At 41.3% G+C, this 13,845-nt stretch overlaps 1 protein-coding gene across 5 annotated transcripts in view; it reads left to right on the top strand.

Annotated features, from left to right (window-relative positions):
- The window catches only part of SEMA5B (semaphorin 5B), a 266,971-nt gene that overhangs the window by 155,302 nt on the left and 97,824 nt on the right, over positions 1 to 13,845 (top strand). For all 5 annotated transcript variants that reach the window (XM_036386655.2, XM_036386657.2, XM_036386654.2 and 2 more), the window contains one exon: positions 9,444 to 9,489. In XM_036386655.2, coding sequence (XP_036242548.1) covers positions 9,444 to 9,489 — 46 coding nt within the window. The remainder of the gene's footprint in view (positions 1 to 9,443; positions 9,490 to 13,845) is intronic.

Genomic DNA, 13,845 nt, shown 5'->3' with positions numbered 1-13,845 from the left:
AGTAGAGGTATTAATGAGGACATGAGCAAGCAAAGAGCATGATAATTTTTTTGATTACATCATGATCATAGGTGGGCAGCTGAAAGTGCTAGTGCACAGAAATGGAGAGAAACAAATGTCTTCCTTCTCACTGTGATTTTTCCTATCAGACAAAAGAATGGTCTAATTGAAGTTGCATCCTTGTATCATAGACTGGACAGGGGCAGATAACATGATGATGTGAGGGGAAAAAAAACCCAAATCAGTCTTTGAAATGAACAGAAACTTTAAAAGGACCATGTTTTTTTTTTAAGACATTGCTTGACCTGTGACGTAAAGAATGTGCTGAAGGTGAGAAAGCTGTCATTAGACACTGCAGCTAGTTAAATCCATAATTGGGGTGCACAGTTTCTTTACAAAGGGAACAAAAGTGTGATTTAAAGTGCAGGTTTTAACCTCCTTGGTTGAGCCTGTGATAGTTCAAAGGGAGATTTTCCTCTCTGATACTCTGCCAGGTGAGGTCAGCTCAGCCCTTGTATAAATTGTGGAGGGTGAAGCCTCACTGGGGTGTCCTTTTTTTACCTATAGGGTTTGCTTTCCTCTGCTGGTCTGCAACCAGTGTAAATTTGGCATACCCTAAATCTATGCTGTTCCTGACTTATATCCCTTGGAGAGGAGGGGAAAAGGTGTAGAAAGGATGAAGGACAGTTTTTGTAATTATGGGATTCTGGGGGGTTTAAAGCCTGGTCCAAATTTTGTTCAAAGTGTTTTTTGGCTTTTTCTTAGTTAAAATTTCTGCATTTTTTCAAGCAAAGAACATGAATTTTAGTTAAGTCAAAGTAAATAAATCAAATAAAATGCTATACTGCAACACTGTCAGGTTGTTGGAAAGCATGACTGTACAGAAGAATCTGCAGCTGGAGGAGGGCAAAGGGGCAGTTTTGCACATTAATATTGTACATGGAGAAGAGGATGAGGCAGTGGCAGTCTCTGGTCCATCATCTCTGTCAGCAGGGAAAACAGCTGCTCCTTCAAATTGCCTGCAAGGCAGCACCACCCACCTCTCTGCAAGTGACCTCAGCATTGCTGTGGGGCTGAGCACTTTCACAGCCAGTGCCTGCACAGCCAGTGCTGTGTGAAAGGCAATCTTCATGCAGCACAGACTGATAGGAAGCATCTTTACACAGCAAATTGCAGGCCTCACTAGAAAAATATCTCATATTCCAGATAAAATGAAAATTGGTGATACCCTATCACAAAAGCAGCCACCCATGAGAGGCTCACTTGCTTTAGTAATGCACTGAGAATAATTAAGTTTGAAGATTGCATTTCTGAGAGTGGGATGGGTGCAAACCCAAGGTCAGGATACTTTGGCAAAAGCCTTGGAGACTTGGACATAATGTGTTCTACAGCATCACAGAATGGGGCTGCAGAGCAATTTTCCTCTGCATTGCTGAGAATACTTTCTCTTGCTCTGGTTAAGGTAGAGATGTGTCAGTTTTATATGGTACAGCTCACCACAGTGGTTTGCATACCACTTTGCATCCAAATGTTTAGGTGCTAAGCCTACTGTTCTGTGCCACTGCAAAGGTATAAAAACCCAGCAAAAAGAAGGGATTGCTGGGCAATAACTTAATCTCACCAGCCAAGTCCATCAGTATTTACATACAAGTCATGTTGAATACATCCAGAGAACTGAGGATGTTTATCAGCCTAAGTAGCCAGGTGGGCAGGCTGCTAGGGGAGATTTGAACAATAATCAGTGCATCAGAAGAAGAGGAATTTTATGTTGTGACTTACTGAAATGATGGCCAAATAGGAGAGCAAAGGTCTCTGTGTGTCTTGGGGCCATATCAAGGTGCTGTAAGTGCTCTCTGACTGCAGCTGGATGAGAGAGGAAGAGAGGCGCTGTCAGGCACATGTCAAAAAAGACTTGAGGTGACATTTGGGATAATATGTGATGGTCTGAGAGAAGGAGTCACTCTTCCAGAAAAATAAGAACAAACCCACACATGCACTTTGAAAATTTGTCTCAAGTTCTCTGAGGTTTTAAAGAAACTCATCTAGTGAAAAAGAGGGAAGAAAATATCGTAAAACAAAACAAATAAAAGAAATTGACCCTCATTTGATAAATATATTCAAACAATATTACAAAAAAAAAATCCCAATCCCCATTCTTTGAAGTGTCTCAGGAGTATAGCAAATGCTATAACCCCCAAAGATGTGGAATCCTTTTGCAGTGAGGCTTTGCTTCTCCTGCCCTGGGGAAAGAGAAGGGCCAGAGTCATCAGAGCCAACTTGCTGTTCCCTTTGCAAGCTGATGGAAGAGGGGATGAGGCTGTAAATCCAAAATCCAATCCCCTTTCTGCTTCTCCCTTCCCCAGCAGCATCCATCTATCTAGATTTCTGCATATTGGCATAGCCCAAGTGTGCCTCAGCTTTGCTGTTGTCCTGCCTGCTCTGCAGCTGTGTCTGCCTCTATTGACTCTTCCTAGAGTTGGCCCTGAATATACAGCATCTAGAGGAGCATAGCTGTGCCATGTGCCCTGTGCCATTAAAGCTGATGGTAGTTTTCCACTGAATGCAAAATAGAGGAATTTCATCCTTGTTTCCACAGAGAAGTACTAACTGGGCTTCAGTGCAACACAGAAACAGTAGCTGAGCCCCTGGCTTGATTTGGAAGCTGTTTAATACAAATGATATGCTGCCTGCATAAGGATCCTCTTCTAAGAGGTTGTTTCTCCAGATCCAGCTGAATTTATAACCGAGAAAAGTTGCATTGGGAAAAGCAATGCTTCATACAGCAACTGCATCATATTACTGTCTGCCATTTAGTATGGTTCTCTGTTGTACATCTATTGATTTTTGAGGAAGAATGATGTATTGGACAAGTTTTTCTTCAATAGAAACAAAATTACTAGTGAATAAGGATCCAGCTTGTAGGGTAGCTGCTGGTCCTCCGCTCTTCTCCAGCAAGTGTTTGCCAGGAGCTTCAAATGAACCACTGGGGTAACATTTGCAAACAGATTGTCACATCACGCTCTGGACCAGGCATGTAATTAACTCCTTCTGAAAGCAAAGGCCAGAATCATCCTTCAGGAGCTGGGTTTCTTGGTATGCTTGGCTAGTTCCGAAATGTGGATAACCATCTGAAAAGTTCAGCCACAGCTGGACCTGCATGCAGGCACTGTGCGTTAATCTAGCATGAGATTTGGTAGCCAGAAGCCCTGGGGTCTGATCTCAATTCCATCACTGCCTTGCTGTGTGCTTTGGAGAAGGTCATTTAACCTTTCTCTGGCTCATTTTCTCCATTAGTGTAAGGGGGGCAATGAGACTAACCACCTCCCTGGGAGTCGTGAAGCATGACTAAGCTGTGTTTGCCATGTAGTGTGGAAGTACAAAGTATATCTAAGGCCTCCAGGAGCAAAGATAGGAAGAGCTGACAGGAGTTGCTGGCTCCTGGCCCGAGGCTCAGCCCCAGCACGTGGCTTCCAGGAGTGCCAGAAGGGAGCATTAGTTGTCATATGCATAATTCTGTGTCTTGTTTCATATCACCCAAAGGACCAAAGTTCTGTTAATTGTTTTCCTTATTATCTACTCTGTGACAGTTGTGAGACCTTCTTGCAGACCTGGACCCTGACTGCAGCACAATCCCACCCTGAGGAGGGGAAGTGAGAGGGAAATGCAGCTCTCTTCTTCCTGGCATCCAGTGTTAGATAGGATGCACTGGGATGGTTCAAAAGTGTGACAGAGAAGGTTCTGACTGAACATTAGGAAGCATTTCTCTACTGACATAGTCTATTTTATTTTATTTTATTTTCACAAGAAACCTCTTCCCAGAGCACCATGAGCCTATCTGAGGCTCCAGTTCCTCACCCAGGCTGTGTTGCATGACGGGAGCAGTGCAATATTAGTCCCCAAAAGGGACAGTAACTCTTCACTCAGTTCTTTTCAACTTTCCCTGTCCTGGTTTTTGTTGGAATAGAGTTAATTTTCTTCTCCATAGCTGGTACAGGGCTGTGGTTTGGATTCAGTATAAGAATAATGTTGGTAAGACACTGATGTTTTAGTTTTTGCTAAGCAGTGCTTATGCTAAATCAAGGACTTTCCAGTTTCCCATGCTCTGCCAGGGAGCAGATGCACAAGAAGCCAGAAGGGTGGCCAGGATAGCTGGCCAGAAGGATATCCCATACCCTGGAACATCATGATTGAGCACATTAACTGGGGGCAGTTGGCTAGAAGGGGCCAGTTGCTGCTGGGGGATGGGCTGGGCTTTCAGCAGGATGGAGTGAACAATTTTATTTTGTAGCACCTGTGTTTCTTGGGCTTTATTCCTCTGTCCCATTATTATTGTAACAACAACAACAAAAATTGACCTTGTTTCAATTATTAAATAGTTCTTATCTGAGCCTGTGGGTTTTACCTTTCCCCAGTTCTCCTCCTAGTCCCACTGAGGAGGGTGGGAGTGAGTGAGTAGTTGCATGGCTGGGGTTAAACCACAACATTCTCTCAATGTGTATTTTTTATGCATGATCAAACATTATTATCAGCTTCTGTTGGCTTTGTGTCTACTTGCAGAGTAATTGCTTAGAAAGACAGGGAGCTTAAAACAGCCAGCCCAGTAAGGAGGAAGGGGAGAACTTTTCACACTTACTGTAAGGTGCAGGGAAGTAGCAACAAATGAGCAGATGTAACATGGAGTGATAGAGACCAGCTGAGTTAAGGCAGCATATTGTTGGTTTCTGTGTCCAAGTCCTGAGAGGTTCTGGTCGTGGTCAGCATTTGGGCTGTCATGGCTCCAAATTTGATAGCAGGGGTTATTCTGAAATATAGAGATGTTTTCTTACCTACTTAGTGTGTGAGGAGTTAGGAAATGCGAACAAGCCTCACTCATTTAAATATCAAAAAACATCTGAAGCTAGGATAGCCTTTTATTTATGAATGATCAGTCCATCAACTGCAGGAATGCTCCCCCTGATCTACCACAGCAGAACTGAAAAGCTGCTCTCTCTTAATTAGGAGGAAGCACCTTTTAATCAGCCAGTACAGTGCCGACAGATGTGGTGCCTGAAAAGAGGCACTGAGGAGGAGGCCTGAATGAGTGACTGAAGCATGCTGCAACGCTTATGATTTCAGAGCTCCTAAGAGGAAGGGTCTCTGTTGTTGTTCAGGCACTCTTATTATGTGGCTTCCCAATAGAAAGGCTTAAATTTGTCTTGTATCTCTATTGCTCAGTGGCATCATAGCCAAAGTGCTCTGCTTTCAAAGTTGTTTCAAGGCCAGGCAATGTGTGAACAAGTGCATGGGCACCATGTTACAAAGTTCACCCAAGGTGCTATTGGCTACATGAAATGAATACTTAATAAGCAGATTTGACTTGGAATTGCCATGGCAAACAGATTTACATGGGTATATTCTTCCACACCCTTTCCTGAATCACATCTCAGCTGCTCTCTTGCTGCTCTGGTATGTGTGTTTTGTGGTACCAGGCACAGTGAGCACCTAATCATTTTACAAGCAGCCAAATACAAATTACTAAGCCAATTAACAAATACTTTAATTTAAAGGATTTCTGCTGCAGCTTGACTCTGTTCATATGCACACAGGATAGAGCTCCCAGAGAAGAAAGTAATTCAACCTCTACTCATGAGTGTAAATGACACTACAGCACAGGTTTACATGCTGTGCCCCAACTTTGGGTGCAAGTTATTCTCCTAACTAGGGCATAAACTAATGGTCCAGGAGATCTTCTCCTGGTTGTGCTGCAGATATGTTCTGTGATGTTGGCTAAATTGCCCAATCTATGCTTTGAATTTAAATGAGTGATGTATCTTTTTCTCTCCTCTCTGTATATCCAGATGGCAAATTCTTTAAGTCTAGGTTTTATAGAGCAGGACAGTCTTTACAGAAGCTAACTTTGTATATCTGAGCTGGGGAATAGTATCCCACTGCAATCAGAGAGAGGATAGAGAGGATCTGCCCTCAGGTTGTTTGAACAGGCATTGGCTGGGAATCAGTCTCCAGAGGATCCATCATTAACTCACTCTGTGCCTTAGAGCAACAAAACCACATCCTTGCTTGAGACTTCAAGGCATTACTGTTTAACATGGGCATTTTCAGAAAGGCACTGATGTTTATCAAAAATAAGGCTAGTTGTAATAGTAATTAATAGTTTGAGGCATAATGTCATTTGTAGCAGAGTACTCAAGAGTGTTGTCATTTGCTCTGGAGATGGCTGAAATGCAGCCAAATCTGGGGTAAAACAAAGCTTGGGTTTAATACTGTGAAGTTGTGTGGCCTTTTAGGACAGCAATTAAGAAGGTTGTCCTATCCCTCCAAATTTGTGCACCAGCTTTTCATACAGAAGCAGGAGGATATTGGAATATCCTGGCTGCACCAGGCCATTGCTCTTCTGGCCTAGTCCAGTGGGTTCAGTTCAGGAAAGAAAGGAATTAACCAGCATTCACTTACAAGAGAAGATGGGAAGGAAAGAAAAAGACAGAAAAAAAAAAAAAAAGACCAGGAAGGTACCTCATGCATTCATGTGGAGATCTAATGTTCTTTCATACTTCTTAATCATACTCTAAAGAGTACTCTATTTAGCTGCTCTAAATTATAGTTCAGCAAGGTATTAAACAGACATAACTTCAAACACAAGCAGAAAAGAAGGACACAAATGGGGCAGTTCTAGCTACACTAAACCATGCCTGTCATTCAGAGATCTTGCTCATTCTTGGACTGAAAATGCAGTTAAAATGCAATTCATAAAAAATGACATTCTCTGATTCAGCAGATGTTTTCCTTTGGCATTTTACTCCTGGTACAGCTTTACAGAACAAGTATGGTTAAAAGAGCATGTTATTAATGAAGGATTAGTCAGTTCTAGCTGGGCAGGTCAGCTGGAGTCAGGAGGTGTCTGATAGCCTGGTTTGCCTACAGGTGTTTGTACTGCTGCTGTAAGATGTGAGAAGGATCAAACAAACAAAAAGAAACTGCCAGTGCCTGTACAGACACCAGGTGAGGGAAGCTGATAAAAAAAATGGGGAAGCCCTCCTTTCGGTAAGAAAGCCCTAAGGTCAGACTTAGAGAGCTAAGGTTAGTATAAAGCTTTTGGAAAATCTTTGTGCTCTTCACATTAGCATTATGTTCCTGCCTGGTTCAGGTCTCAGCCACCCCAGTGGCTTTGTCCAAGTGCTACACAGCAGTCAGTGAGAGAACAGACTGGCTTTATTGAAATGGACACTATCCCTGTCTGCATCTGTTTTGGCTGAGTGGAATGAAAATTGTGTCCTTTGGATATGTCTCTTTCATTAAAGATATTTTGGTTGAATTTGCTCTGCAGTGCTTTCAGGGAAGAAAAAAAAAACCCCTAATATTAAAACTTATTACCTAGTCAAACTGTCCAGCTTTTTGCAAGCCTAGAACAAGGAGCTGAAATCTGCATTATAAGACTTCCAAAATCAATGCATTTAAATAGCATGCTTAACAACAGGAGAGAAACTCCAAGTCCCTAGTTATGAGAACTTTTTTCCTGAGGGTATTGTAAGATTGGAGGCCTTTCCCAGCAGAAGGCTTGTTCCATGATATCTCATGTCCTGGAGCTGCATTAATATTTTGGTGTGAGTAGGCATGTGCTATTCTAAGGGAGCGGCCACATCTGTCACTGGATGAGAATTTAGCTTCATTTTGAGATTTTAGCTGTGTGTAGCTTAGTGCTTCTGGTCTGCTGCATGCACCTTTATTTAAGTCTGGTGCTAAAGAGTTAATAATTTTGGGAGGAAAGTATGCAACCCTTTGAGACAGAATAGGGTTTCAGACTGTACAAAGGAACTGCTGGATCTTCAGTGACAGAACCAGGAGAAAGGATGGAGATTTCCTCTGTGTCTGCATACTTCTCTGTGTACTTACAGGAGGTATAAAAATCACTGATACATTTTCTTCAGACACTGCTATTGGGTCTCATTCTTCTCTGGGTAACCAGTCCCAGTACAGAATACAATGGTGCAAGTCAAGAGCAAGTCAGAGCTATATCAGATGAAGATTTGGTATCAGGAGGTCAACTTCCCAAGTTCCCCATCATCCTTGTCCCCATCCTTCTTTATTAACAGTCAGCAGTGTTTGAGAGATTTTGATTTATTTATAGAACTGAGACAAGTACAACTCCATGCTTATGGCTTAGATGGTATATAAGTGATACATAACAGGAAAAGGAAAAATTGCTCAAGCCTTGTTGTGGTCATTGTGACCCGATATGAATCTCTCGCTAGAGAAGTTTGAATTACTTTTTTTGCCTGGTCAGGGTGTGCTGCTGTACTGACCCTACAAAAGGCTCTTCAGAAGAGTCCTTAGGACATTTCCATCACTATAGAATCTTTCCTCTGGGGTAACTGACCTGGGACTGGAACTTGCATTTTCACTAGGTGGGGCAATGTCTGTATACTGGCATTTCTAGAGCAGATGAACCTATATCATCAAAGCTGCACTTTGTGCCATTTAAACAGAGCCACTTCCAGAAGTATGGTTCAATTCACCTTGTATTTCATAAATGTGTGTTCTATTGTGGTGATGTTGGAAAAGGATTACAGCTCTTTGGACCTTGTGTCAGATGGTATGCAAAAATATGAAGTTAGATGTGACCAAAAGCCTCAAGCACACAATCCAGTCCATATGGCTTAATATGTCAGCTGATTCCTGGTGACTGCATTGTCTTAGCAAGCAAAAATGTGAGATAAGTCATGTTAACTAAGCCTTATCTATAGATGTTTATGCAAATATGTGTTGCCTCCTATTTGTGATGGAATATGAACATTCAGAAGGGTGACGGGAGCTCAGCTGATATGTGATATCTCATGCTACAGTGACTTCTGTCAGAAATTCCCTTGCTTTGCCCGTGAAGAGACAATGACAGGAGGATTGGGAATATCTGCAGTCACTGCCTTGATTTCCCTGCTGATTTTCTGTGCAGAGAGATTCCACTGAGAAGTATCTGCTCTCTTCTCTTCCACAAAGTCCTGAATGGGAATTCCCACAAGAACAGGCTTGGGGGAGCATAGTAGGAAGTCAGCTCTGCTCCAGCTGGCTTCTGTCCAATCCCAGTTTTCTCAGAATTCAGTGAAAAACATGACTGCAGCCCATACGGACCTCAACTAAAGCCTGCTGAGAGTTTGCAAATGGGCCTTTGTGGCTAGGATTTCATTGTGGTTCTTCAGTATGGATTCTGGAATATTTAATGCAGTAGAATTTTATATTCTGCTGCTCAGAACTTTGTTACAAGGTTCACTAAGATACTGATGAACAAGTCAGTGAACAGACATATAACTGCTTTTGTATTCTGTGGAGAGGAGTCCAGGAAAACCTTTTATTTGTAGACATGAATGACCAAAAAACTCTTACTTGCTTTAATAATTTTTTCCTTCCTTCCTTGGTAGCCTAATAGTTTGTAATTTTTCTGCTTGTTCACACAGGAACTACCTCTTCAGACTTAGTCTACACAACGTTTCTCTTATTCAGGTATGTTCACTTTTTACTCTCTTATTTTATTTGACTTGTTAATGAAAGTTCTGTAATATTTGATGTACATTTTCAGAAGCCTATATAGTGTAAATTTGCCCAAACTGGTGCACCAGGGAGAAGACAGAGTCAGAAACAAATGCTTATTCTCACTCCAGTGATAATGCTGGGGGAAGGGTTCTGCTACACTTGCCCACATGGAGGGTGCTGTCTGGTTTTGATTGTCAAGTATTTGGGTGGTAATGGCGTCTGCCAAAAATTTGGCATCTTAAGGAAGAAAACATGTAGTGTGACTGATACAGGCTTAAACAAAACAATCAGTAGAAATCCTTGGCTTTCTTTAGAGATGTCAGTAACATGCTGGAGAAGGTTTTACTATTCTCATCCATCTTCATTTTAGCCCTTGCAGGCCTTTGTGAACACGGATTGTTGAGGAGCTGTGTGTTGCTAGATGCATTACTAAAACCATGATTGGACTTGCAAGCATTCAAGAGGCAAAAGGGGTTGGAAAATGTGTGTTACCATTGCCTTTACCAAGGAAAAGCAGCTGAAGTTTGAAAGCACTTGAAAATATCCAGCATTATTAGGACTTTACTCTCACTGCACTGAATCTGGAATTGAAGGATGCAGCAAAAATTGTTAATGAAAACACCAGCTGCTTATCTTTAAATAAATTAACACTTATGCTCTGGGATACTTACCATCTCCTATAGTTGCTGGATCACCAAAGAAGCATTCAGCATTTTTTCAGACAGACTGAGAGGCCTTGCTTCTGTACCTGACCACACAAAGAAGCCATTAGAGTAGTATTGCCAGCCATTCTGATGTGCACAAGCCTTTTGCTGTTAGTAAGAGTTACAAGTATAGCTAGAGAGAAGAAAAGATGTTTAATGGTTGTAAAATGCATTGAATCTTTCTTTAAAAGGAAAACAAAGTGCAGAGTTACCAATGACAACAATAAAGAGTTAGAGAAGCTGCTACTCCCATTTGGCAGTGCCTTCCCTTTTGCAGAGCTGCATTAGCATGGCTGGAAGGTTTCCAGTGAGCACACAGGAGAGGGAAGTTCATAGTCATGAGAGGTGTCATACCTTCTGCAACGCCTGTTATCACACGGCCTGACACAGCCTCTGCTGCTTGTCAGGGATCCCCTTCCACAAAACCCAATTGTGAATCTCCCTCACACACTTCTGAAGCCAGGCTTGGCCCTCTTCAGTGCAGTGAGTTTCCTTTTCTACACTGCAAAACATGGGAAGTCTCCTTCTATGGCACTGGAGGCTGCTGTGGGATCTCCGGTTAACATAATGAGCTTAGTCCGCTCCTGCTTTCTGGGTGTATCCGGTTACTTTGCCAAGACTTTTTGCATGACAAAGAGAGCATGGAATTATGTTGACACACGTGTTGGGAATGATGGAAGTGATTGTTTCCCAACCTAATGGTTGCCTAAGTAGCTGCTTGGCTTGACTCCATAAAGCTCATGATGCTTTTTAAAGGCACCACCTTCCCTTCACCGTGCATCATTTTAAAGGTCAGATCTGAAAGTGAGACAAGAAATGCAAGGAACTTGCATTTAGTTCTATAGGGGTGAGAGTGCACTTCAAGAAATAATCACAATGTCAATTTGCATTTTGTATCTCCTTTTTGCTTGTAAATAAAATACAGGGTGGATCTTTCCAGGCCTGAATTGGGATAGTTTTTCATCTTGAGATTGTATTCTGATTTATTTCTGCTCATGAAACCTCATTGTCATTCTGCCAGTGGTGCTAAATCTGCTTCACGGTGCAGGTTTGTGCTGACAGGTATCTGCTCCCTTGCATTTGTACTTCCACAAAGTAAGGGCAGAAACATGAGGAGCAGGGTCTATGGAGAGAGACATCAGGATATGCTGGCTGTGGGACAAAGCCTGGCAGTGAGAGAAATGTACCCCTCTAAGCATGGTTTGATGAAGTATAAAGCTGTTCTTTCCTAAGTGTTCTTGGGCTGTATCCTGTGGCTGCACAGTTCCTGTGGGAAAGAGGAATGCCATGTGGTTTAGATAGGAAGTTACGGTCTTAGAATTGCTGTAAACTAAAAGACAAAATTTTGTATTAACTGGGAAGTTGTTGATTAAGAATTGTTTAAAAAAGACAGCATTACCCTATAGAAAGATTTTGATTTCAGGGGAGTGAAAGAAGAGAGGTCAATTTTGGATGTGTCAGCTCTTGGGCCCCTTTATAATAAGGGGTCAATTCTCTTTCTTTCTTACCTCCCATCTGCTCTACTATGTGTTGATGTTTCCTCCTCACTTCAAATTTTCTTTTGATTCTGCTGAGATTGTTTCTCCAAGGCACTAATCTTTTACATGAGAGCTAGTAGGTGGAGTGGAGGAAAAAACTGAAACAGGACTGGCTCATTTCCTGCTCCACAGAACCAAATGTCCCAACTTTTCAGAGATTTTCCCTCCTCCTCTCTTTGTTTCCAACATGTGTTCCAGAAATTTCATTTGGAACCTGTGAAGCTTTTCACCAAATGAGTTTTAGTTGCATGAGAACTTCTGTGGTGGTTAATACTTTTGTGAAAAACATTTCTGGCTGATCTTCTTCTTCTTTATATCCATAAGGAAGTTATGGCCCAGGTATTTTGGGGATCATTTGTGATTTTGTCTACCTCTTTAGGTGCCAAAATTGAAGCACCTTGTTAAAGAATTACTGAAAATCAGCATCTTGAGGTGGGGTTTCCAAAATACCCGTTAATATTGGAAACTTTGGCAGTAGCATTCAAATTCTTGCAGCAGTCAAAAAGCACCATTTTTAAATGGATACTCTTTTAAACAAAATCTGTTTCATGTCTGTCTTGAAATGATTGTCTTATATGTATTGTAAACTCTTGTTACTAGACATTTAATAGAACACTTTTAAATGATGTGCACTTGGAGAGCATGCTGGTTAATTTATGGATGGATCTGAAACAAGGCTAGCTCCTAATCTGCAGCTTTCGAGGTGAGGCCATAGAAAAGTCAGTTTTATACTGGAGTTGGTAATTAATAGAGTAGGTGGAAGAGTAATTTTAAAAACATAAGCCTTTAAGCAAAATTTTTAAAATTCATAGTACTGATTGGGATTTCTTAGCAAGGAATGCTATTCTGGAGTGTGTTAAAAGCAGGCTATTTGGCTGGCATTTCATAAATCACAGTACAGTGCCTACCCCCTGCTCACTGTGATTTTACCTGGATTCTTAGTTCTCAATTAAACTGAGTAGGAAATTGTTTTTGCAACCTTTTTGAGATACAAAGACTTCCAATGTTTTTGCACTTAGATGAAAACAAGCCTCTGACATTTTTCTAAAATCTGAAGGAGAATGAGATAGACATGTGGTTAATTGGCATGCAAATACTCTGGGTCAAGTTATTTTCTGAAGCATCAAAAGAGAACATTTACATGTGCATTTCTCTCATCTCAAATAATTGTTTTTGTTTTTTTGGGGCATCCTTTTGCCCCTTCCCCTTTCCCTTCCTCTTTCCCTTTCCTTTTCATTTTCATTTTCCTTTCCTCTTCTTTTCCTTTCCTTTTCCCTTCTCTATGGATCTAAGGTGTCCTTCTGGACTCTCATCTGATAAGTGTAATAGAAAATGTGGGAATTTCATCAAATATTTTGGCTTCAATTGTTTCTTTTAATGGACGATCTCTTATAAAAATGTTTTTAAGCAGCCCTGTGAAGTCTGTGTGCTGGTATGTCAGGCTAGTAGTGTTTCAAGTATTTAAAATACTTCAAGAGTTTTTACTGTATTTTAACAGACTGTGAAAGAATAAATAAGTGCACCTATTGCAAAACTATTTGGAAGACATAAGTTATTTCACTTAAGAAAAAAAAATTGAGATCAAAATATGCTTTAGTTGACAATTCAATATTTTTTTCCTAAGGACAAAAATGGAAGTATGGTTTAAGCACAGAGAGAGAGTGTGTGAGTTCCCCAGTAGTCATAAACCTGAATTAGGAGGGATTGCCTGTGGAGTTCCACACTGTCCAGTACCACCACCACCACTAGGTCTACAATTACAGATCTACTGGTACCCCACTGCAAAACACAAAATGCTACAGAACACACAACTTCATTTGCTTCTGGAATTTGGCTTCACATTTCTAAATAAGATCCCCTATATTCACAGGGGCACTTTGGATAGTGCTACCCAGTCACTAGGGGAAAACCTGAGGTACTTATCAGTCCCACTGAGGCATAAGACTTAAAACCAAGTTTAAAGTAATTCATCAATATACTGCTGCAGTATCAGCTCTTAAATCATGATCTGAACCTTACTGAAATAAATTTCTTTCTGCTGATATTGTTGGGGTTTTGGAATAAGCATTTTTCAAACCTGAAAT

The sequence above is a fragment of the Molothrus ater genome, chromosome 7, assembly GCF_012460135.2.
Source record: "Molothrus ater isolate BHLD 08-10-18 breed brown headed cowbird chromosome 7, BPBGC_Mater_1.1, whole genome shotgun sequence".
In the NCBI taxonomy this organism is placed as follows: Eukaryota; Metazoa; Chordata; class Aves; order Passeriformes; family Icteridae; genus Molothrus; species Molothrus ater.
This window is presented reverse-complemented; position numbering and strand designations above follow the sequence as displayed.